The following is a 23,622-nucleotide window of genomic DNA, read 5'->3' as shown; positions in this document are numbered from 1 at the left end:
GTAGGCCTTGCTAAATAACTGTACTCAACCCTTTTATTTAATGGGAGCATTCTCTACCCAATCACCGATGATGAAAAAAATATCAAAAGAGCGTGTTTTAACATTCTTAATATACTGATATTTTAGCAATGTAATATAAAAGGAATTGTACTTGTTTGAAAGGATTTAAAGTGATTTATTATTGAATACTCTGAATCCACAGAAGAAGTTAAAAATTCTAAAACATTTTTATCATGCAACTTTTACTTAAAACTGAGAATCTAAAAAATTATTTGAGCAAAAGCTAAACGAACTAACAAAGATGGCTTATATGATAAGTTCTTGCCATTGATTAATAGTAAATTTCTCACACCATTTGGCGCAGAGTATCAACAAGTGCATCCTTTAAGAAAGGGTTTGAAGCTGCTACTCGCTGAGATGTTATGTCAAAATCTGCACCGGACCTGAAGCAAGTGAAACATCAGACGTTGACATAAGCACGAAATCTTTCCAACATATCTATGCAACTTTGTGTTATAGCTTTATAAAGTGCTAGTAAGTCCTGTCAACGGTGCATAAAATAATAAAATATATCACAATGCATGTCCATCCAACAATGTCTACATAACTGTCCACAAGATGAAGATGCAACATGCGAAGAGCCAAATGGACTATGTACCTAACTGTGCGGAGACTATCTAGAACTAAATACTTAGTCCCTTCGTGAAGAATAAGGATATCTAAGCAAAGTTACTTACGGATCAAATACAACACCTCCAGCTTCTCTAACAATGACAGCACCACCTGCTACATCCCTGGAAAAAGAAAGAGGCCTTGTGAATCACATTATCGCATTACCCAACATTAATGTAGAAGGAGATATTCATACCAAGGACCACCAAAGCCAAGTTCAAAGAATACATCCAGCCTTCCACATGCAATTCCACACAGATTCAGAGCACAGGAGCCACTCATTCGAAGAGATCTCACCTGACATAGAAAAGGTATGGTTATGGCAGAATCAGCAACATCAACTTAGTCCAATAGATTCCATGGTAAGTCCCAGCTTTACCTTGAAAAGTAAGCTTTTAATCCTATCGGTAGAGGCATCTACTGTTTCTTTGTCACGTTTTGTTCCAGCCTGCTCTTTCAGAAGGGGAAAAAACACTTAATGAATTTCAAATTTGTCTTGTTTCAAAAGGCAAAATAGTTATGTGGATCTGACCAAATAATCTGGGACTTCCTAGTTAAGTTGGTATAAGATAACCTTACTGACCAAAAGGACCAGATTTGTAGGTAATTAAGCACAATAATGCAGGTAAAAAACACATGCACGTTCAGTGGGGATACAACCTAAAGCAGACTTAGTAAGCACAAGTTACAATCTGCTAGATGATCACATTGATATTTTGGGATGTTTGCAGTTTCCTAAGACTAAAATATACTCATATAAAATGCAAATTTCACTTCCAAAATTAGATTCTTATTATTTGTTCAACAACTCAGAGTTATAGCCTGATTAAAACAAAAAGTTTAGAAGTTGTTGCTTTCAAGAACGCAAACAACACTCAACTGATTACAAAGGTTATGATATGCATACATAGGGAATAAGCTTAAAACTTGGAAGATTTGGGTGGCATATAGGAATCAAAATGTAAGGCTCTAATATAATTTGCCTGCCCTGACATGATTTCAAATCATTTTAAAAAACATCTAGATGTGGAGGAGTGAGTAAAAATTTTAAATTCAATCAGGCAAATTACAGACATACGGATAATTTGATACACATTTTTTTAGAATAGTTTTTATGAAAATAGAGACACTTCAGAGGGGTTACTAGCAGTATATAAAGTGGAATCATAAAAAGGTACCATAAGGGGAAAAGTGAGTATCATGATTTAAATGGGTTCAGCAGTAATGGCCATGACTTATGCACAGTGTCATAATAAAAAGATTACACACTAGCTACTGAGATTTAAAATGTTAAACAACTACAGATCTAAAAAGTTAGTCTGATGCAAATTGTGTTGAACAAGACTATTTCGTTGCAATAGGAATCATCTACTTAATAGAAAGTCATGCCATATATAAGTCGAATTGGGTGTTAGACCAACCAAATACAGGACATAAACAATATTACTATTCACAGGGTTTATACGTAGCCAACTTGATTAACTGAAAGAAGCATTCTTACTTAGAAGGCCATTCCACCCATTGATATTTTGCAGCAAACTATATTTATCAGTTCCATGTGTTATCAACACAAATGCACAGTAAGGACAGGGAGTGAAATGCACTTCAATGATGCAAAAAATATATGGAAAAAAAATAGATTTCACATAGTAAACTATAACAGGTTTGACTTACCTCAGTTGCAAGAAGAGAGCTGATTAGTTCAGTTTGTGACGATACTGTGAAATTTCAAGGCATAAGCATAACATTTTTTTTAATGCAATAAGCATAACATTTAAATTAACAACAATCAATCAAAACATAAAGAACAGATGACACACCTTTTATGGGATTCCCATTCAAAAAGGCACCTTTTCCATGGATTCCAGTAAAAAGCTACATACAGCAATCCCAGATTTTAATTTCTATACTAAGCAACAGAGGAAAATAAATTAAAAATACTACAAAGTGTCATACTATTAAGGCTAATTTACACATAAATTAGAGTGTCATGCCTAAATAAATCACTTCAAAGTCTAGTCTCCAACAAGTCTTTTATCACATCAAGGATACAAAAAAGAATGATGATAAAAGAAGACAAAAGAACAATTGATTAAAATTTGCCCATAAAATTCAATTTTGTCCTGTTTCTACATTTTCAGTGTTCCAGAACCACAAACAAAAAATACTACATACAGAATTTTAACATTGTATAAAACTTTGCATGTTTCTAACTTATGGAAATTTTAATTGTTTTGTAGTCAATCACTTATAAAGCATCAGTAAGAGGGAAGATTTGTCACCTCATTAATTATTGGATTGTATACAACACCAATTGTAGGAGTTTTTCCAATTGTGAGACCAATGGAGACACAAACAAAGGGGAACCTACAAAGTACAAATAGTAGAATTATAGTCAACCAACATGAAAATATTAGTGTATAACTAATCCACAGTCAACTTAAAAATCAGAATTGATGATTACCCATGCACAAAGTTAGTAGTTCCATCCAGGGGATCAACTATCCATGTGGGTTCATCCGTAAGTTCTGTAGTGCCATAGGCAGCTGTGGTCTCTTCCCCAATGAACTAAGAACACCAATTTAAATGAACTTAAGGAAATATATACTGGCAAAAAAGAGAAAAAATAGCCACTCATCTTAAACTTGATTAATGATTATATGTATGGTTGTTCAGTTTAAAGGAGATATGAATTGACCTTGTGAGTGGGATAAAGCTGTTTCAGATGATTAAATATGAGTTCTTCACATGCTTTATCAGTTTCTGTGACCAAATCAACCTGTTCATCACATAAAAACATTAAAATACGGTAAGCAAAAGAGATATAATTCAATGCATAACAGTCAAAATGAACTTCAAAATAGACAAAGACTATGTAAGGGTACACTTTCACAGTGGCTTCATGTAATAACATCCTCTTTACATAGTGGCTTCGCATGATAACAACCTCTTTCTTTTTATTTGCATGACTCATTTTTCACCCTTTCGGATCATGGAGCACATGCACAGGACACAACAACAAAATAGAGATATAACAGCAAAAACAAAAAACAGAGTGTAGGAGACCGTGGGACCTTGAATAATGAATGCAAGCAGCAATAAATACTAGGAAACACAGAATAGATGAAGCATGCGAAGTGTGTTGGAGACTGGAGGGAGGGGGGAAGACATTAATTGAATTGATCCAGGGCGAAGCATGACCCCTAGTTTGAGATTACTACTAGGTGAATACACCTGGGATTGTGATAAGCATGATATGTATAGATGAGTTGAGTACTTCTCGGCTAGAACTTATTTGGTTCTTCATACGTGTTGGAACCAAGGGCATTTCATGTTCATAAGCCCTAAAAGTTTTGATAACTACCTTTCCTTAACAAAATTGCCTAGAGTACAGAATCAGATGATGTCCATAATAATCAGCGATAGTCTGAAGTCTTCGATGAAAGAATCATATAAGGATTGTCTAAAGTATTGTCTCTTGAAAGCTTGTACTACCTCGTTTAAAATCAAACATGATACACTTAAATTTTAAAGTTTGTAATGTGCTCAGTACACTACAGTATAAAGACACAGAGAAAAAAAACAATGAAGTTCTGTCATTTCAATACAGAAAGAAGAAAAACACAAACAAAATACGATAAATCTTTGAAAAGTAGATTGGCTCCCAATTAAAGCAAACTATACCACAAGACAAGTCCAAAAAGGTGGCACCGTTTTAAATTTAATATTAATACTATATTGAAATCAAGGTTTAAAAAACGGTTGCAAACCACAATTGCAGCCACAATGTAAAGGTTTTTGAGGTCTCTGCAATCACATTGCAGCTGCAAGTGTGGCCCCACCAGCTGCATTTTTCGCGATATTAAGAATCGTCACAAAACCACAAATTGCAACTGTAACGCAATTTTAAAACATTAATTAAAATTATAAGGTTTTAGGTACAGACTGAATCATCTGAAAGTGGTTTTAACTTCATATGATGTGATCTATTACAATGCAATGATAAAACATAAACTAACCCTTATGTATACCAATTTGAAAACTGATTTGAGAACTTCATTCATCACCAAAAGTTTAATTTAACACAAATACTCGTACACAAGCTGACACCACAACATAAGTTTGAAGTATGCACTAGTGAAATCGACCTGAAGGCGAGGAAGAAAAATGAAACAAACCTGTCCTTTGTGTTCCACATTTTTGGTCTGGTAGAAGCCTTTTCGAATAATCTGGAAAAATGGAAATCAACAAAATACAATTACAAGAGAATCAGAAAAGGAACGAAATCGAAAAATGGAGAGGCGTAGAATGAAAATGAAGTTACCTCGCCAGCTTTCTGAGCCGCGTCGACCGCAGATGCGAGGAATTCCGAGAGCGAATCTACAGTTCAATTTGAGTGAGTGAAGTTCATAATCAATAATTAGGTACGGCTACGAGATCCCACATCATAAAGTAAAAGGAGAGAAAGATAGTAGGAGGTACCATTGTCAACCATTTTCTTCTTCAATTGTTGTGTGTGAGAGACTGGGAGAAAGAGAAGGTACTGAAATGTGAATGTGATGATGTAGTAGAGGCTCTGCTTTCTTCTTGCGATTTCCTTTTCACGTAGTGTACACTATTTCCTACACCTGCTATATATAGCTACATTTTGGAAAAACAACTAAATTCGCTATTAAATAAGTTCTTATATAAATAACTATTATATATAATTGAAAAAAATAGAATGGGATTATTTTCATCCAAGCAAGCAATTTTTCAAAAGTTGAAAGCAACTTATTCACGTATTAGAGTTTTTTTTTTAACTTCTCTCAAAAACTTATGCAAGTGTTTATAAAATAACTCTCAACAAATTGTAATTAAGTTCTTTTAAATGCATTTATATCATGATCTTTTATACTAAAACGAAAATGGAGACTTCTGTTAAATGGAAAGAATCTCTACTCACTTAGCAATAAATCAAGAAGGAATTTGTTAACTAATCCCTTTAAATATTGATTAAGAAACTAAAACGAAAAAATATTTATTATATAAATTATACTATGAATAGTGTATTTTTTTTTCTCTTCATAAAAATATTTATATTTTGAGTTTCTTGATCAAATAATCTTGAGAAACTGGTTAGCATTTGTCAATGAAGAAAGTAGAAAAGAGAGATTATGAGTTCAAACATCCTCCATTGATTAAAAATTAATCATTAATAATTAATATTTATTGATAAAAAAATGAATTTTAATTTTTAAATAATTCTGAAGACATATGGAATATGCTCTAGATTATGCTGATGCGTTGTTTTCATTCCGCACCATACACTTTTCCAAGTTCTAGGTTCCGTAGTCATGTTCACATAGGTACCGAACATATATAACTGAGAAAGTGGGGGATGGCCCCCCATCTTATGATTCTCTTTTATTGGTTCGTAAAAGCCTCCTCTCAAGTCTCAACCACAAATGAAGAAAAGCCCCACTCTTAGTATTATTGCAAAATAGAGAAAAAGGACATGTATATACTTGATTGACTGCTAGTTCTTCATCCTTCCAAGAAGAAATGCAATTATGATTTCCATTTTTGGGAACTTAGGTTGGAAATTATGGTATTTGAAATCGACCAGCGTCAAGGAAACAAAGTCATGGACGCAAATCAACAAGGCCTGTGGAGAGTGCAAACTTCCAAAACTTTCAACTAGTTTTGGAAATAATGAAGCCTTGCTAGTACAATCTCATCCTATGAGCAATTTCCCAACAGATCTTTGGCTGAAAATTAATTTCCCAGGATAAAAGAGAAAAGGAGTAGTTCACTTGACAGTATAAAAACCTTTGCTGAGACATCCAATTTAATCACAACCCATAATGTATATTGTATGATAAATTTATTATTTTTTCAAAAAATTATCTTAAATTAATTTAAATGATGATTTAATATACTTTCACCGATCATAATTTAATAAAAATCACAAAAACTTGCAAGTTGCACATCTTATCAAATTTTTCTCTCTCAATAGTTTTTAATAAATTTTAACTAACAGGATAGAATGTGTTAGAAACAGTACTTCCTTACCATCTTCTCCACAAAATACTAGATTATATCCCAACCAAGCAGCATAACGCCATCACCCATGAGTAACAGTTTAGTTAAACAAATGTGATTGTCAGATTATTGCATGACCTTGCACAATTAATAATTTACACGGCAGCTTGGAAGACCTTATTACTAACACCTACAAAGACACTAATAATGTAGCTCATTTAAGCAATTATTTATCTACAATTTTAAAGGACGGTTATAAAATTACAGAAAGGAAGCATTGAAGTCTGTATGAAACGGATGGTCTCATATCGTGATAAAGACTAACAGAACTATTACAATACACAATTCGCTAAAGTGAAATGCCACATTGCAACTTGCCACTTAACACAATTTGCAGTTCAGGTGCGTCGTTGTTCCCTTGTTTAAAGAGCTTCAATTTCCCTCATCACTTGAGCTTTGTCGGCTTCAAATTGTTCATCCTCTGCACAATCACAACACACATGTGATCATGAATGAGAAACTGATAATTGATACCATAAAAAGCAACTAAACTATCCAGAGATGACATCACTTACCTTTATCAATTTTGAAGTCTTCCAATAGTCTCAGCATCTTACTTTTGTTCGCAACAAATATACTGACGATATCAGCTGGCTTATGTTGGTTGGCAGCAAATAGCTGTTATGACAAGAAATCATCAATAAACGCATGATTAAGACCAGTCACTTCCAAATGTGTGCTATAATATTATTATAGTACCTTGAAAACATGAAATGCTTCAATCTGTATGCTCTTGCTTGACTCCTGCAGAAAGAAATCAACACCAACCCATTAAATTCAACTTTAAACACATACCCAATTTCTTAATTTTCTCTCAGAAGCTCAATTTGAACATTAGTGTTCAGTATTCTAATATTGATGCTTAGAAAAACTGCAACAATAGCAGCGGGGTGAAGGGCTATATATTTTGATGGAACTGATGCACTTGCACTAGCTAAAAACAGCAAAATAATCGAAGATAGGAAAAATATAACAAGGATACATAAGGATTGGAAGACAGGCAGCACACAAGCAAGGCAAGAAGGTAAGTAATAAGACATACTCTAAGAAGATTCATTAAAATCCTCAAGTTGTCTCTTGAGCTCACATATCGTGTCATTACAGCTGAATTTGAACGATCAAGTAACATATCTCCCAACAACTGTGAAAGAGAAAGAAATCAACTCAGCAATCATATATGCATCTATTCAACATGAAACTAACATTAATTAAACAGTAGACTGCAAAAACCAAAAATCCAAAATTCTTGGGGGGAAAAACAAAGGAAATCCACTAGCAATGTAACTGTTGACTAGATGTGATTTTTTTTAATTTTTCAGGAACATTCATAGGTCAAATGAACTGCAAATGTATACACAAACAAGAGAAGGTTTCTCAAACCCAAATTTAAGTTTTCAACAGGGAAATTTCTAATTCCCAAACATCAGCCGCTTACTCCATTCAATGTTCTTACAAATTAGCAAGTTATAGTTGAGGTCAAAGTAGAATTTATATGGATAGACCAAAAAAATTATATAGAACCTTGACAGCTTGGCGCCTTGTAATATAATTGGAAGATTCCAACAGCTTAGTGTTATATTCTGCAAAAAACTGAAAGCAGCAACAACGACGTTAGCAGTTGATAAAAATTGACATGTAACTACTTAAATAAACCAGGTACAAATAAAACATTAATATAATGTTAAAACAAATCTTAAAAAATGTAGTATTTAAAAAAAAAATCACTAAATATAGTGAAGGAACATGCTTGTCTGGTTAGCAATCATATAGAAAAATACGCAAGTTAATAACCACAAAAACAAATATGGCTATTTGATAGAAAATGTGTTCATCCACCATGCATGCAGAATAATTTTCCAGAAGTGTGTATTTTAATCTGTACAGAAGTCAATGTTTAGAAGCAGAGAAACAAAAAATATAGATCTACTAGGACCATGCCATATGAATGAAAAGAATAAAAATTAGAATAGTAGTCAGAACTAGAGGTTCTAAAATTGTTTGTCAGATTATAATTTATACCAAAAGCATTGCCCATCAAAACTCTTTAATTCTAAAATCAAAATTTATGCCATGCCCATATTAGCACCAAACTATAAACCCTTATACGAGAACCTTTATCAATCAAATATTTCATCCATGCATGTTATTTACCAATAGAATGTTAGGAAAAGAAAAAGGCGGTATACAAGTGTATAAATTAAAATTAAAATGCTACTTTAAACTGGGGTTGAAAGGGAACCTACCCATTCATAATTCTTGGATAGGAATTCAGCTACAGTAGATTTATGTCTTGTCAAGAGCTCCTGAAACAACACAACACCATATACCATTGACTCTGCTGCAAAAAAGTGCATGGCACAAAATATGGAAACTGTGATCACGACTTCTTTCACAGAAAACCCACCTTAAAGGTTGCTGCAGCATCTGCAGCAATGTCAAAATTTGGAAGTTGGATATAGTCAAAAAACTTCTTCATACGAGGTGAGTTCAGCACATATCTGATACAAAACCATGAAGAATTACAGCAACACAATAGTTATGATGGGGAAAAAAATTATAAGACCTAGGCCATTTTCCCTTTTCTAATTCTAGTGTTCAGTTCTTTATACGAGCTTCCTACACAGCTACACAGCACCATCCACATTTGGCAAGAATCTAGAAGTGCACTTAAAATGAAAAGTATAGGAACCAAAAGTGCCAGCATATGACTAGAAAATGCAATACTATTCTAACAGAGATTACAACCCTGATAGTTTCTAGCAGTCATCTACCATTAATAGCTTTGAGCTTGATAACACACAACACAATGAATTATCACATTCTTTTTCCTTACTTTGCAACAATCTGGTGTCTTATGCACTCCCTCAGCATCGCACCATAGTGTAAAGCCATATCTTGGTTTTCATAGCTGAAAGGCAACAGTTGTTAGTCATTTGCACACTAGAATTAGAGCCTATAAGGGTAAGCGTAATTGGGCATCACAAGATATGAACAAGACATACATAAGACAAAACTAAATTTAAAAATCACCAAAAATCAGTGATCAGGGACATGACATTGCCGTGTCTAATTGATGGAGATATTAAATTTTCAAGGTTGGTAAAAAAATTGATTTCTATTCATTTGATCAAGCAGAAGAAGAGTCCACCATACTGATTGCAAAGCTTACTAGAAGAAGAATCAAGAAATCAAAAGTGTCATCCAATGTTTTCTTACCCAACTATCAAAATATCCATAAGATCCATATTTTTCTCCAGGTAATCAGATGCAATCAACTTAAACTGAACCTGTTGCCTTTGTAAATTTGCAACAACTTGAGTGGCATCTTTTCTGGCCTGCAAAGCCCATAGTCTCCAGGTTACCAAATAGTAAACAATCGCAGTACAGCATCAAAATAAACATGTGATTCCACTGATCACCCAGATTCTTATTTCTTAATAAGCATAACCATCTTTCAGAGGGAATCTAACAGAATCAAACAGGTAAGCACAACATATTTATTGACTGCAAGAGGTCTATCATAAATTTCTTTACTACCTCCAAATTCAATTTTGGAAGACATTTGATAAGCAGTCGCAACGTGTCCTCCTTAAAGAACTCCTGAGTCAACTGCGCACAAGCTTCTGAGACTGGTTCAGATTCACTATTTCCATACAGGATTGACTTTAGCTCCCTGATATTTTTAAATAGCTCGGACATCTGCTGTTAGATGGACCACACGAACATCAAATAAGAACGGGGCGGGTGACTTTGCCGGCCCAAGAAGCCAAGATCCAATAAAAAAAAACAAGCAAAATAATTCCAGCAGTTCATTTTTGCTCACACAAATTCCCACTACTGCTCGTATAATGCCTGATGATGGCATGTCGAGCTCAATTATACTTACCACTAAGCTCCGCCTCGCAAAGCCAAACAAATGAACAAAAATTGGAATACCAAAACGCGAGCATTAACCACCAACAATTGAAATATGTAAAACAAATCACCACCTACTACAGTGATTAATCATATTATGCGCTAAACTGAACTAATAAGATACAGTAGCAATCATCAAGTAAAAGAACATCATCAACAGCACAGAGATTATTCTGATTCACCAATCAAGGCTCTAAGGTTCCGCTCAACGGTGATGTAATGATGTTATTAAGCATTGGGAATCCAATAAAGAGCTTTATTTTTATTTATTTATCAGCGAGCAAACACAATTGCAGAGAGTTAGTTGAGATCAGACTCACGAAGATAAAAACAAAAGCATAAAAATTTAAAATTTGAGATCCAAAGATAATGAAACGAGATGAACCTTCTCCTCACGTTTGCTTTCGCGGGTTTCGGGGCTGCGATCAACAAAGAGCAGAAGATCTCTGGTCTGGCGCACTACATCTGCAGGAGTGCGAGGCTTAGACTTGAAGAGACCCTTCATCTGTTTAAATTTCTTTATCTGAAATCCCAAACACTGATTAGGGTTTCTGATTCGGGAGACCAGAAGAAAAAGGGGGCAAAATAAGAACAAGATGAATCCCGATATCTTTATTAATTGTAAATAAAAATGTTATTTTTTAATTTATTTATGTTTGAGATTTTGTTGGAAAATTAAGGAGGAGAAGATAAAATGAAAATCCACACAGAGGAAGCATGGATACATAGAGCTAACACTAACACCAGAAAAAACAACCCTGCTTTCATAATTCATGTCTACCAATTTTAATTTAACCGCTCCAGTTTCAGCAAAACTAAAAACACTCCCATTTAGCAAAAACATAAACCAATTAAATTGTAAAAAAAAAAAAAAAATCCACTGCTGTAACGGAGCAGCAAATTTCTTACCTAATAATTTGTTTTTTTAACGGAACAACGGTTCTGTCGCTGTTATTATCCATTCGTGTTAAATAGTACTAACTACTAGTATTATTTTAATTTAAGTAGTGGGTTGTAGAGGATAAATAATTATTTTTATATAATTAAATATTTAAATTTATAGTAATATTTTTAATCTATTAATTATATTTTAGATTTATCATGAATAATTAAAGTTCTAATCTCAGATTTTTTTAAGTATTAATAAGTTTTTGCTAATTATTAAATTTAATTTAGAATTAAAAAGATTGGTATACGAATAAAAATAAAAGGAGAATAGTAAACAAATACTTTTTAACATGTAAATCATATCGTAGTAAAAACTCATAATTTATAAATAATTTAAGTTATAATGTAAGGTTGTTTTTAATGACAGTTATTTCATTTGTAACAAAAAATATTAAATTCAATTTAGAAGTAAGAAGATGGGTAGATAGTTAAAAATAAACGGAGAGTTGCTTGATATGACTAAAAGATAAATTTTTGTTCATGCACAGAGAAAAAATATATTAAAAATATTTAATTAAGAGAGTAAAGATATCAAGGATGAATTTGGTGATTAAAATATGATAGATAAGATACAAGAGTATGATAAATTTAAATTTCATCTAATAGTGCATAACAGATAATATATCATCTCAATTTATCTATAAGAAAATAATTAAATTATGATTTTTATTTATATTATCATAAATTTAAATTTGATTTCAAAATTATCTATAGAATTAACGGGTTTAAGTAGTGATCAGATATAATAGCACTACTCGTACCTATAAAATGATTTTTTCAACCATGACCTATTTTATTTATCAATATATTATTAATTATTAATAACTAAATAAATGCATCAACTTTTTTAAAAAAATGGACAATATCCATCATAAATCATATACCGCAACCATCTGTGAAAAAGAATGGTGATGTGTGAATTATGATAGATAATTATGATAAATAATTTAAAATTAATTTAATTGACAAAATCCGCACAATCGCAGACTTTAAGGATTAAAAGTAAAATTAAGTTTTAATAATATTATATGTTCCGTAATTAACATAAGTTTTTGTAATAAAAAATAATAATAATAATAACATAAGTTGGAGATCGCATATGCACTACCCATTACCCAAGGCCTATAACACAAGTTTCCGGCATTTATGACATTCACATGTTTCCGGTACTTAGCCAATTAGCTTTTATGTAAGTTCTACTACCCAAGCTAGGTTAAACTAAATACAGTAACATGTGAGGACGGGTTAGCACTTTGCACAAATATGAACCCAATTTAATGCTAAAGGACTTTTAAGAGTCACAAACACGTATCTTAAAGGAAGAGAAGTGTTTTAGTCGAAGATAAGGTTCAAAACGACAATTATAAAGGACATATAGTTACCCACTCTAAAGAGATGAATGCAAACTTTGCTTATAAGATAATAAGATCGATCTTATGCTAAGTTTTCTTCATATTTGTGGTTTTGATAAACAGAAAATGAATCTACGTACATTTTTTTAGTTAAAAAGATGACTGTTTATATCAAATCAAGTGGTTTTTAAATCTATGGTTAAAATATATAACTCAAAAAATATTATTTTTCGCACCTGTTTTTTTCCTTCCCCGCACCTTACATTTTATGGTAAGAATTAGGAAAAAAATCGTTTCAGATTCTCTTTCATCCTTGATGGTTGTAAAAATAATATAAAAGAATGTTATGAAAACGATCACCATCAAATTTATGGTAAAGTATTTAAAATTTTCTCCTTTAGCGCATATTTTAACAACTTATCAATCAAGCAATTCAACGTGATTTAACTTAAAATACTAAAATAATATATACCTTTGTCGCAAACTAGATATGATACATTAATAGATTGATTTGTAAGAATTTTATATTATCTTCGTATCTTACCTTTTAATATAAAAGAGAAAATAAAAATTCTCTCTTTCGTTTTCTAATCATGAAGTATAAATAATATATTTTGGTAGACTTTATTTACATGATTTTTTTAGAGTAAATTATACTCACACTTTAAAGTTTTTTGAGAGGGCACATAACTCATCTTCTTTTTTTAACGTTTTCAACAATTTTCTTCGTTGGTTTGTAACATACAATGTTTTTCAAACAATTAAAATAAGTTAATGTAAAGTTTGAGTCGTGTCAACGCAATAATTTCAAAGAATTAAATGGATATAGACATAAAAAAATATTAGTAAAATATTTGTTATATCAGAAATATAAAATTACCACTCTGTATACTTTATTTTTTTTAGCAAAAACTTTCTAATTTTAATTTTTTAAAATCAACCCCTGACAAAATATTTTAAAATTTCCGACATTTATGCAACCATAATTTAATATATTATCATGAATTCAACACTACACTACACGGCAAAGAAAAATGTTCGCAAAGATTTAAATGGAAACGGCCCTACACAGTTCCATATCCAAAACAACAAGCTGCAAACAAACAAGAGGCGAAAAGATCAGACTCTAATAATTCATTTCTCAAACAACTAGCATGCATCATCAAAATTTTAAATTATATACTACTATGACAGTAATATCATGATTTAGAAAAATTTCACAATCACATTACCCATATTTCTTCATAATTTTTACACAAGTTGTTCAACAATCACTATTCACTACCCAACGTCACAATATTACTAAAGACTCGAGTCATTTAAAACCTTGAGCCGCATTTGACCCCGTTCCACAACCTTGCTGCTTTTTCTCTTCCATGGTTTCAAAGAAGAGAAATTATACTTGTATAAATGTTTGTAAAATTAATTTTGAATGAAATTAATTTTTATAAAAAAGTTAAAAATAATTTTAAAATAACATGACTTATATTTAAATATTTTTATTATAAAAATAAGTTAAAAAATTCAATTTTTTATTTAATATAAAAGTTACTTGATATATACTCCCTCCTGTTCCAAGTATAAAGAAAAAAATATTCACTCTAATTAAAAAAAGTTAATTAATCACATTTAATTATATCAATCTCAATTAAAAATTATTTTTCTCAACTTATCCTTTCTTAAAACTTATAATGAGAAATAAATAAGAGCTATTGGAACTAAAACATCAAATAAAGGATGTCTTCAAGATAGATGGTAACATTAAATAAGTTAACAAATTTTATATTTGACTAAAAAAATATTTTCTCTTATATTTGAGAAATAGGGTAGAATTTAAATAAAATCACGTTAATTAATATTTCAAGGTTATAAATTGACTTGTTGGTTGGAAATTTAATGGTGGAAGGAAGATTGAGGGAGTTGGAAGTTTAAGGATAAAATGGAGAGGAGAGATGAATCCATTATTAATCTTTTAACAAAAAACAAAGAACAACTACTCCCCCTGTTTCTTTTTAAGTGCCGCATTTTTTTAAATTTTTTTGTTATTTTTTATCTGTCATTTTCAGATTTCAAGGTAATTTTTTCTCAATTACACCTTTGTATCCTTTAATTATTTTATATATTTTTCATAAAATTAGATAATAAATAATTAAAAAATCCAAGGGTATACTTATTACCAATCAACCAAAAGAACATGAATTGTTGCATGGAGAGAAGTTTCAATACTTTGTATCTCACAAAACGTTTTGTTTTCCAATAAGAGAACTTGTTAGTGCAAACTTTAAAAGTGAGAGAATAAATTTATGATAGTTAATTTGAAGAATTATGTGAAAACAAATCATTTAAAAGGAATAAAATAGGAAATATATTAACAAAATCACTTAAAAAAAAAATTTACTCGGTTATGTCAATTTAAATTAAAATGAAAAAAGAGGAGTAACATATTTATTTACAGGTACAAAATCATTAAATTACTATTTCAAATTGATATGGGTAACTAAATACACACTTAGACATTGAAATTACAAAGTCGAATCGCCCACAGAAATAAATATGAAAACCTGAAAAGCAGAAACCACAAACAAAATTTCCAGAAAAACCCGAGAGCGAGAGAATAGAGGAATCCATAATCCAACATACAATTTGAGATTCATTAGCACATGACAGGAACCTTATTGAGAAAAACAGAATAGCTAACACATGAAATATGATAAGAGAGAAAGTGAAGAAAAGTATGGGTCTAAGATTAATGAAGGGGTTTGAAGGAAGTGAGATTCATGAAATGGAGCCAAGGCTTCTCCCAGACGATGGCTTCGTAACTGGCCGTGGCGGATCCATCCTTGGCTTTGAGGACGAGACGGTAGTTGGTGCCGGAAACGACCTGAGTCTCGCCCTTGACGACCTTGACAAGGGTGAGCTTGGCCCCAGAACGCTTGTCGTACTCGCTCAGCGCGTAGTTGGCGATCTCCGCCACGTGGCTGTCGTTTACGTCCTTGATGGGGCTCCAGCCGCCCAGCGCTGATTCCGACCGGGCAGCGTAGGAGACCAACACCAGGGAGACCAGAAGGAGGCACTGATGTCTCATTGTCAAACAAATGCTGGATAATCATCTTAAGCTATGGCCTCTGCTATTTATAGCATTGCAAAAACGCGCTTAACGCCCTTTTCCTCAATTTTCTCGTGTGGGCTAGCGCTACCGTATCTTTGCCCTCTCAGTTCCTATCATATTGCGGGTGAAACACGCGTTCCTGTCCCCGCTCAATTATAAAAGTTACTACTAGAGTGTTAAGGAATCAAAGCTAATTTCTCTCCCTAAACAAAATTACAATTTATTAATAAAAAATAATCATTAATTAGTTTTTAGAATATTAGTTAAGAAACTTAAAATAAAAATATCTTTATTGGAAGGTAGAAAATTATGTTATATATATCATTCTTACATTTTCTTATGAATTTCATACTAAATATTTTTCTCTTTTAATTATTAACCAATGTTTTAAGCACATCTCGAATAAAAGATGAAAATTTATAATCTTAATCATCCTGCACTGTCATGTTATTTTAGAGATCTCTCTAATTTTTTTGTTTTAATAAAAATTAAATTTTGTGATCTTAAAACACTTTTTAGTTTTATAATTGACCAGATGTGTATCTAAATTTTTTTTAAGAGAAATATTAAAATATTTATTTTTTGAAACACTTGCAAATCTTGTTTGTACTTATAGAAGAAAAGATCTCCAGTGTGGAAATCAGGTTGGAAGAATACTTATTGGAAATACTTTAAGGAGACCAACTTGCAGGATCCATGCAAAAATACATATCAATCTCTAGTTATCATTTAATTATAATTTATTGCATATGATAACATAACCGATAATTGAGTCTCGTAACAGTTTATATTTGAAATAATATATGATTAATTGATAATATATTTTTTATCGATAATTTATTAAAATTGAATTCTTATTTTATTTTGTCTTATAATATATATTCTTTTTAGAAATATATAAACACCCGGGGATCAATTTAATAGTTGGTTAACTTTCAGATGAGAAAATATCGTCCTCTTTAGTCTTGCAAAAATTGTTTTTTAGTATAATAAAAATAATAAAATGTTATTTTTTTCTTTAATTTTAGGAAAATATATTTTTTAAAAAAAATACCCATAAAATAAAAAATGTCGTGTGATTTGATTAGTGGGACGAGAAGGGAAGGGATGTGATATAGAAGCCCATGGATACGCATGGCCGAAACCATGTGCGCTAATGAAAGAAATAATAGATATGGACGATTTTATCATAATAAATTAATAATGTAAAATGGACTAAATTTGGAATTGAACTACGTGCTACGGCCCACAAATCAAGACATCCAATTCCACCTTCCTCCCTATGACTTGTCACAAACGTTGGGATTATTTGGTGATAATGACTCTCAAATCCACTAATACAAGGCACAATGAGTAAATGAGTAAATCATAAATTCAATTATAAAAAAATATATATACCCGCATATTTTTATTTTTTGTTATAATTAATTCCATCTTTATTTTTATATAGTAAAAATCTAATACTGTTAATTTGCCCAAGTATACATGATATTTAACTATGAGATGATTTTTAATATTTTATCACAAATAATCTTATTTCCTATATTCTATGAATTTGTCTTGATATGTAATTTACAATAATGTTATTTTTTTCAAACAGAAAAATAATTTTAATTGGTAATTACGAAAAACAAGTATTTCAAATCATTAGTATAATTATTAATTATTTTTATGTATATCTTGATTATTATTATATTTTTATAAATGACTATTCTTTATTAAAAGTAATTTTGTTTGAGGTAAATAAGATTTTCAAGGAGAAACAAAATTTTTCATTTAAATATTTAATGTAAGTGGCACATTTACATATTTAAGACTTTTATATAAATCAAAACAACTATGTATCAATTAATTTATACGCTTGATGGCATGTATATCTTCGTTAGGGGTAAAAAAATATTATACCACATGCACAATCTATTACAGATTGGATTTAAGTAGCTTAATTCGTACCTACAAATAAAAGAAAAGGCAATTACTAAATATATTGCTAAATGTACTCCTTTTTTCAAAATAATTTAACTTAAATATATTTTTCTTCCTCTTTTCACCCATTCCAACACCTCTCACTTCCATATTCATTTCATTTCTCTTACCTTTTCTTTCCTTTCTTGTTCTCAAGCAACACTTTTTGGTTTTCATCCTCATTCCTTAGATATTTAATTCTTGTCTTCCAATTATCTTATAAGCTTCAGCTAGGTTATCAATTTAGTTAACTTATAAATTAGTTTTCCCAAATACACCCATTTTCTACTTCTAATATTATTCTTTATAACACGTACATATATAGGATAACTACCCAACCCACTCAAAAATTATAAAGTGGAGTTTGGAGAAATTGACAGCACCGCTATTCAGTAAAATAGCACAAGACATGAAACACACATAAATTTAAATAAAGGAAATGATCTTCTTTTAAATAAATATTAATTAAGAATTAAGAATATATATATATATATATATATATATATATATATATATATAGATTTATGACAGAAATCAGCACTTTCTTGCTAAAATACCAAAACTAATTCGAACCAAATAGTTTTTCTTTGGAGAAAAAATCAGTTTCCTAGCGACAAAGAGTTTTCCAGATCAACAAAATGCATTTTACACAATAAAAAAAATCAATTCCGTTCATCTATTACTGGTTTAAAGATTTACAACAGCTGGAAATTCATCCTATACTTAATAATTGTATCTATATAATATAACCCTGTAAAAAACTTATAAACAAATTAACAAAGAAATACAAAATAGAAGCAAGAAAGAAAGAGATGGAGATCTTTCTCTCCTTCTCCTTTGCCCTGTTGATATCTACACAGGGTATTCCCCATTACCTAAATATAGCAGAAGGCCCTGCACATTTAAATTTTCATTAACCTCCTAGACAAACAAGATTCTGCAATTTGGAGAAGAAATCAATCAATTTCCAAACCAACGAGAGTTTTCCTTGGTCAATGTCCCTTATTGAGTATCATTGTTTGTTCCAAAAACAATAGTTCCTACAACAACAAAACTTAAAACGTCAGAATACCTTCAACCAAATTATTTTCTCAAAGCATTTGTTTACTAGAACAGAGATTAATTGTAGGCAACTCACCTAGTGATGGCATGAGAAGAGATAACACAACAATCCCAACAACCTTGAGTGGCACGCCAACTTTGAGCATGTCTTTAATTTCTATGTGTCCAGTGGCAAAGCCAACTACATTTGATGGTGTAGAAGTTGGAAGCCAGAAAGCAAACTCGGTTGCTATTCCTCCAGGGACCATAAGAAGAAGAGGGTGCACATGCATTGTTCTTGCTATGTGATAAAGAAGTGGGACTAGAAGGGTGGCAGTAGCATCATTAGAGGTGATGAACTCAGTGATAATACTACATATTAGACTAACAGCAGGAACAATTGCCAAGTATGGAGCATCTTCCAAGAAATCCAAGGCTCTTGATAACACATCTGCCAGGCCACTAGATTGTACTCCATCAGCTATGGCAAAACCAGCTCCTAGAAGCAAAATGAGGTTCCAAGGTAGCTTTTTGCAGTCATTCCAGCTCATTAGCTTCTCCCCCTCTTGCTTCATGTTTGGGATTATGAACAATAAAACAGCCACCATAATCTACATTGTATAAAAAAGGCTTCATTTTGGTTCTGTTTCAATAATATTTGGAGACTCCAATTCTTGGTGTAATTAATGAGTCATATATAAACAAAAACAAAACCTCTATAGTAGGTACAGTACTTACACTGACACTTCCATCTCCAACAAGGTCATGGAATAAAGATCCCCATCCAGGAATGTCATCTGTTATTCTTCTTGTCATCCAAAGTATGATCAGCAACTGCATTCAATTCACCATTTCACTTCAGTTAATGCCATATTTGAAGACAAATTAATCTCTTTCATGGTTAAGTGTAAGAATTTAAAACGTGTTAGTTAGTTCGGTATACATACCCCAAACACAGACAACACCATCTTCTCGGCAAAAGCCATGGGACCTGCAAACATCAATAAAAAGTATTGCAACTGTCTTAACTTTTTGAAGTATTTTTTATTATTAAAATTAAACTCGAGTTTATTTATTATTTATAAATAAAATAATGTGAAGGACATGTCACATGTGAGATGTGTCCATAATGTGCATTGTTAAGACTTAAGATGCAATGAGCAATTTCCATGGGAAGCGTCATTCCAAACATGTCCCTTATTATCCTTCCGACCCGTTTCACGCGAGGCCAGACACGAAGATCACTCCTTTCGGACTACTATGCAAAAATACATTCAAGTTGAAAAAACCAAACGTGTTAAATTTTACTTGCTTTTGGTGTGTCCGTATCTTTTTCTTTTTCACTTTCTCTAGCTTTCACGATTTAATTAATCACTTCCATACAATATAATACTTTTTTTTTAAACCAACAATGTAATACTTTTAAAAACGGTTATATTATATTACCTATTTTTCTTGAAAATTTTGATTAAGAAATTGATCAATGTAGTTTCATTAAAAAATACACTAATGATATTTTTTTAAAGAACAGTAATGATATTAAAGATAACGAATAACCTAATTGTTTTTAAAATATTGTCTTGAGTCTTAACAGTCTGACATTCCCATTTTGATCATAGATAACTGAAGATGATATGTCGTGCCTTATCCATCTCATAAAATATGAGTAATAATATTCCTCCTAATAATAAAGATATTAAATGCCTTATCTTTTAACTTATAGTTAAAATATTAAATTACAATATTTATTTATTTATTTATTTTTAGAGCAAATGGCTAGATTGAAGTTGACAAGTGTCCTACGTGCCAGATAAGCATAAACTTTTTCTGAAAAATAGTTATGTAATGGTTAAACAAGAAAAAAATAAAATTAGTCAAATTCGTTCAAAAAGAATGATGGTGACAAATTGATATTAAAAAATAAATAATATAAGTTTAATTTTTAAATATAAAAAATATGTGACTAATTAATTTGATACTTAAAATTAAAAGATTATTTTATTATTAAGTTATATCATTAAAAACTAATTTAATATTAAATTATCTACAGAATTAATTTATCATATTTTTCATGTATTCAGAAATTAAATTTAAATTTTTATTTTTGTAAAAATTAATTTATCAAATTTTCACATTTTTAATACGAATTTAATTATTTAAAAAAAAATGAATATGATTGAAATGAGAAACTTACCGAGAGCTTCGAGGTCTCTCTTCAAGTGAGCTCTATCCAAGTAAGCAGACAAAGCCCGAGCCGAACCTTTGGGCACATAGAGGAGGCAAATGATGCACCAATAACAAATGAGGATGAGAACAGCCACAGGGAAACCGTAGAAGAACCACGTGTTGAAGCTTATTGGCTTTGCCTCAGGGAAGAGGCTCTTCCACATTCCGATTATTATCAAGTTCACACCCGTTCCCGTTAGAGTGCTTATTCCACCGATGGGCGTGGCGTAAACCACCGTGAGAATCACCGCGCGGCAGAATTTGTTCACCGCCTCCGACTGCTCGTGCGCCTGCGGCAGCCGCTGCACGATCCCCGTCGCCACCGGCATCATCATCACCGCCGTCGCCACGTTGTGCAGCCACATGCTCACGAAGAATATTGTCGCGCATAGCCCTAACAGTAACAGCGCTGGATTCACCGGGTCGCCACAAAACAGCAGTGTTACCTGTAGGTCCCACGCCACGTTTACAAATCATATCACGCTTGGTACGACGCTGTTTTTTTTTTTTTCCCATAAAACAACAGAAATAGGAAACATTGCCTCTTCCCCACCCTAATAATATTTGTTTTTAATAATAACACATTTTTAACGGGACACAAATAGAAAATACTAAATCATCTTATATTTCTCTTATTTATCTTCTTATAATTCCTTATAAATATTAAATGAAAAATTAAATATTCTTAGTATTTTGTAATTAATATGTGTTCCATTTTCAGTCAAAAGAAAAATATTTGTTTCATTTAATAATTAAAAATATGAAAAAAATTATAAACTAACTTTATATTATCTTTCAATTACAAATTATTATCTCTAATAAATTTATTAATTTTAAAAAAATATATCAAACAATAATAATTTTAAAATTTATTATTATGATTAAATGATAATATAAAATTATTTTATTAGATAATCATTAAATTCTAAGAAAAAATATAGAATTATTCAATACAAAATTGCCTTCCTCTTGGATTGAGAGAGAAAGTCCAACTTTAATTATTTCCAAAAGCAAATAATTGAGTATATCTGGTCATGATATTGACTCCCCAAAATAATTGCAAGACACGTAAATCAAATCTGAATAAATTTTAGAATAAATAACGAAAATTATTATACACCACTACTTAATCACAAAATTGTCATGAAAACTCAGTTGTAATTATAAAAATAAAAAAAAAACTGCAAAAATTTAAAAGTTAGGGAAAGTCTGTTTTTTTACGAAACTAAAGTAGAGACAAAAAGGAAGTGACTCACATTCAAGGCCAATCTCCGGTGAACGTTGTAGCGTTCGACGGCGAGAGCGAGAATGAAGCTTCCCAAAACGAGGGTGATGACGTCGTCCATGTAAGAGTGCGCCACGCTATCAGCTGAAGCTATCCCAAAAATTGGGAACAGAAACAGAGGACACATGGAGGTGACGGGAAGTGGCACGGCCTGCGTCACCCACCAAGAGAAGACCCAAGCAATCACACCAAGCATTTTCTGGCTGGTGGGTGGCGCGTCGAGTTTCACGAAGAGGCATATGAAAAGAGACAGCATAGGTCCCAGAATCACGTAGAAGTTTTGTAGTGTTAGAATCGATTTGGTGCTGAAGGAGATGTTTGTATGTGTTCCTTCCACTGGCTCGTGAACGGGAAGAAGTGGTATTTTGTGATCACCGGAGGCTGGTGACGTCGTACTGTGTTCTCCGACCATCTTGGAGAGAACAAAAATCCTGTCGCAGAGAGAATGAGTTTGCGGGAGACGGTTTTTGTGAAAGAGATGAAGTTATGCGTGAGGGCTTTTATTATTGAATATTGGACTTTTCAGAATTAGTGGGCAAATTTGCTTCCTTTTTTTTTATTATTATTTGGATGGGAACAAATGAGATTAGTGTTAGAATTACGGTTACTCGTTGCTACAACCTAGGTCTGATTAGGATGCTTTTGGCTGACGTGGCTCGTGTTGTATGAGTTGTTCGAGTTTTGAAGTCAAGACTTTATGGCAAATCTTAACTTGTTAAGCATGTGAAAGTGGTTGGTGCGAGATTCTAAATTGCGAGAGAGCATTTTACTCATAAATCTTAAATCTTAAATTGAGATTTTAGATTACTTTCTTTATGTATCTACAATATTATATAGAATTGAAGATTTTTTAATATCTGTCTTATTTTTTTTCTTTAATCTTAGATTTTATTTTGGGATCGTAGATAATTTTTGTAGATTTTATATAAATATTATTTTTAAATATTTTATTTAATTATTTATTAAATTAAATATAATTAATTAAATAATTAAATTTGATGAAACATTGAAGAAGAAAAATTATA

The 23,622-nt window shown here is 31.6% G+C and overlaps 4 protein-coding genes across 5 annotated transcripts; all 4 read right to left on the bottom strand.

The window, feature by feature from the left end:
* Positions 1-151: 151 nt before the first annotated feature.
* Positions 152-5,313, bottom strand: LOC114388732 (inositol-phosphate phosphatase-like). The gene is made up of 12 exons (XM_028349380.1): positions 5,155-5,313; positions 4,997-5,052; positions 4,851-4,901; positions 3,371-3,451; positions 3,137-3,240; positions 2,955-3,039; positions 2,493-2,547; positions 2,347-2,390; positions 1,052-1,120; positions 869-969; positions 738-794; positions 152-443 (listed from the first exon to the last, which is right to left on the bottom strand). Exons 1-12 carry the CDS (start codon positions 5,165-5,167, stop codon positions 347-349), a joined length of 813 nt encoding a protein of 270 aa, XP_028205181.1. The 5' UTR covers positions 5,168-5,313; the 3' UTR covers positions 152-346.
* A 1,467-nt stretch (positions 5,314-6,780) lies between these two features.
* On the bottom strand, positions 6,781-11,526 carry LOC114388390 (putative MO25-like protein At5g47540). Of its 2 annotated transcripts, none has more exons than XM_028348849.1 (11): positions 11,057-11,176; positions 10,294-10,458; positions 9,973-10,091; positions 9,590-9,664; positions 9,161-9,254; positions 9,000-9,059; positions 8,278-8,346; positions 7,799-7,897; positions 7,456-7,500; positions 7,272-7,374; positions 6,781-7,177 (listed from the first exon to the last, which is right to left on the bottom strand). In XM_028348849.1, the coding sequence occupies exons 1-11, from the start codon at positions 11,174-11,176 to the stop codon at positions 7,119-7,121; spliced, it is 1,008 nt and encodes a 335-aa protein (XP_028204650.1). In that variant the 3' UTR covers positions 6,781-7,118. The 2 variants fall into 2 exon arrangements, with proteins under 2 accessions (XP_028204650.1, XP_028204651.1); XM_028348850.1 differs by having other exon boundaries at positions 6,893-7,177; positions 10,294-10,455; positions 11,057-11,526.
* A 3,893-nt stretch (positions 11,527-15,419) lies between these two features.
* On the bottom strand, positions 15,420-16,201 carry LOC114386531 (cysteine proteinase inhibitor 1). The gene has a single exon (XM_028346547.1). The coding sequence runs from the start codon at positions 16,054-16,056 to the stop codon at positions 15,718-15,720; it is 339 nt and encodes a 112-aa protein (XP_028202348.1). The 5' UTR covers positions 16,057-16,201; the 3' UTR covers positions 15,420-15,717.
* A 2,487-nt stretch (positions 16,202-18,688) lies between these two features.
* Positions 18,689-23,396, bottom strand: LOC114388550 (tonoplast dicarboxylate transporter-like). The gene is made up of 6 exons (XM_028349094.1): positions 22,569-23,396; positions 21,281-21,758; positions 20,034-20,077; positions 19,825-19,920; positions 19,184-19,697; positions 18,689-19,085 (listed from the first exon to the last, which is right to left on the bottom strand). Exons 1-6 carry the CDS (start codon positions 23,007-23,009, stop codon positions 19,048-19,050), a joined length of 1,611 nt encoding a protein of 536 aa, XP_028204895.1. The 5' UTR covers positions 23,010-23,396; the 3' UTR covers positions 18,689-19,047.
* Between the last annotated feature and the right edge of the window lie 226 nt (positions 23,397-23,622).

Source organism: Glycine soja, chromosome 15, assembly GCF_004193775.1.
Source record: "Glycine soja cultivar W05 chromosome 15, ASM419377v2, whole genome shotgun sequence".
Classification (NCBI taxonomy): Eukaryota; Viridiplantae; Streptophyta; class Magnoliopsida; order Fabales; family Fabaceae; genus Glycine; species Glycine soja.
This window is presented reverse-complemented; position numbering and strand designations above follow the sequence as displayed.

Bases quoted from the DNA above. Each gene is read 5' to 3' on its own strand.
- LOC114388732 (XM_028349380.1), bottom strand. The intron at 1,121-2,346 runs GTAAGTCAAACC...CTGAAAGAGCAG, and splicing joins GCTCTCTTCTTGCAACTGAG to GCTGGAACAAAACGTGACAA. The intron at 795-868 runs GTATGAATATCT...TTCTTTTTCCAG, and splicing joins CTTGGCTTTGGTGGTCCTTG to GGATGTAGCAGGTGGTGCTG.
- LOC114388390 (XM_028348849.1), bottom strand. From the start codon at position 11,176: ATGAAGGGTCTCTTCAAGTCTAAGCCTCGCACTCCTGCAGATGTAGTG. The intron at 10,092-10,293 runs GTAGTAAAGAAA...TGGGCTTTGCAG, and splicing joins TTCCAAAATTGAATTTGGAG to GCCAGAAAAGATGCCACTCA. The intron at 8,347-8,999 runs GTAGGTTCCCTT...TGCTGCTTTCAG, and splicing joins TATCCAAGAATTATGAATGG to TTTTTTGCAGAATATAACAC.
- LOC114386531 (XM_028346547.1), bottom strand. From the start codon at position 16,056: ATGAGACATCAGTGCCTCCTTCTGGTCTCCCTGGTGTTGGTCTCCTAC.
- LOC114388550 (XM_028349094.1), bottom strand. From the start codon at position 23,009: ATGGTCGGAGAACACAGTACGACGTCACCAGCCTCCGGTGATCACAAA. The intron at 20,078-21,280 runs GTAAGTTTCTCA...TGATGTTTGCAG, and splicing joins GAGAGACCTCGAAGCTCTCG to GTCCCATGGCTTTTGCCGAG. The intron at 19,086-19,183 runs GTGAGTTGCCTA...TTGTTGTTGTAG, and splicing joins TCTTCTCATGCCATCACTAG to GAACTATTGTTTTTGGAACA.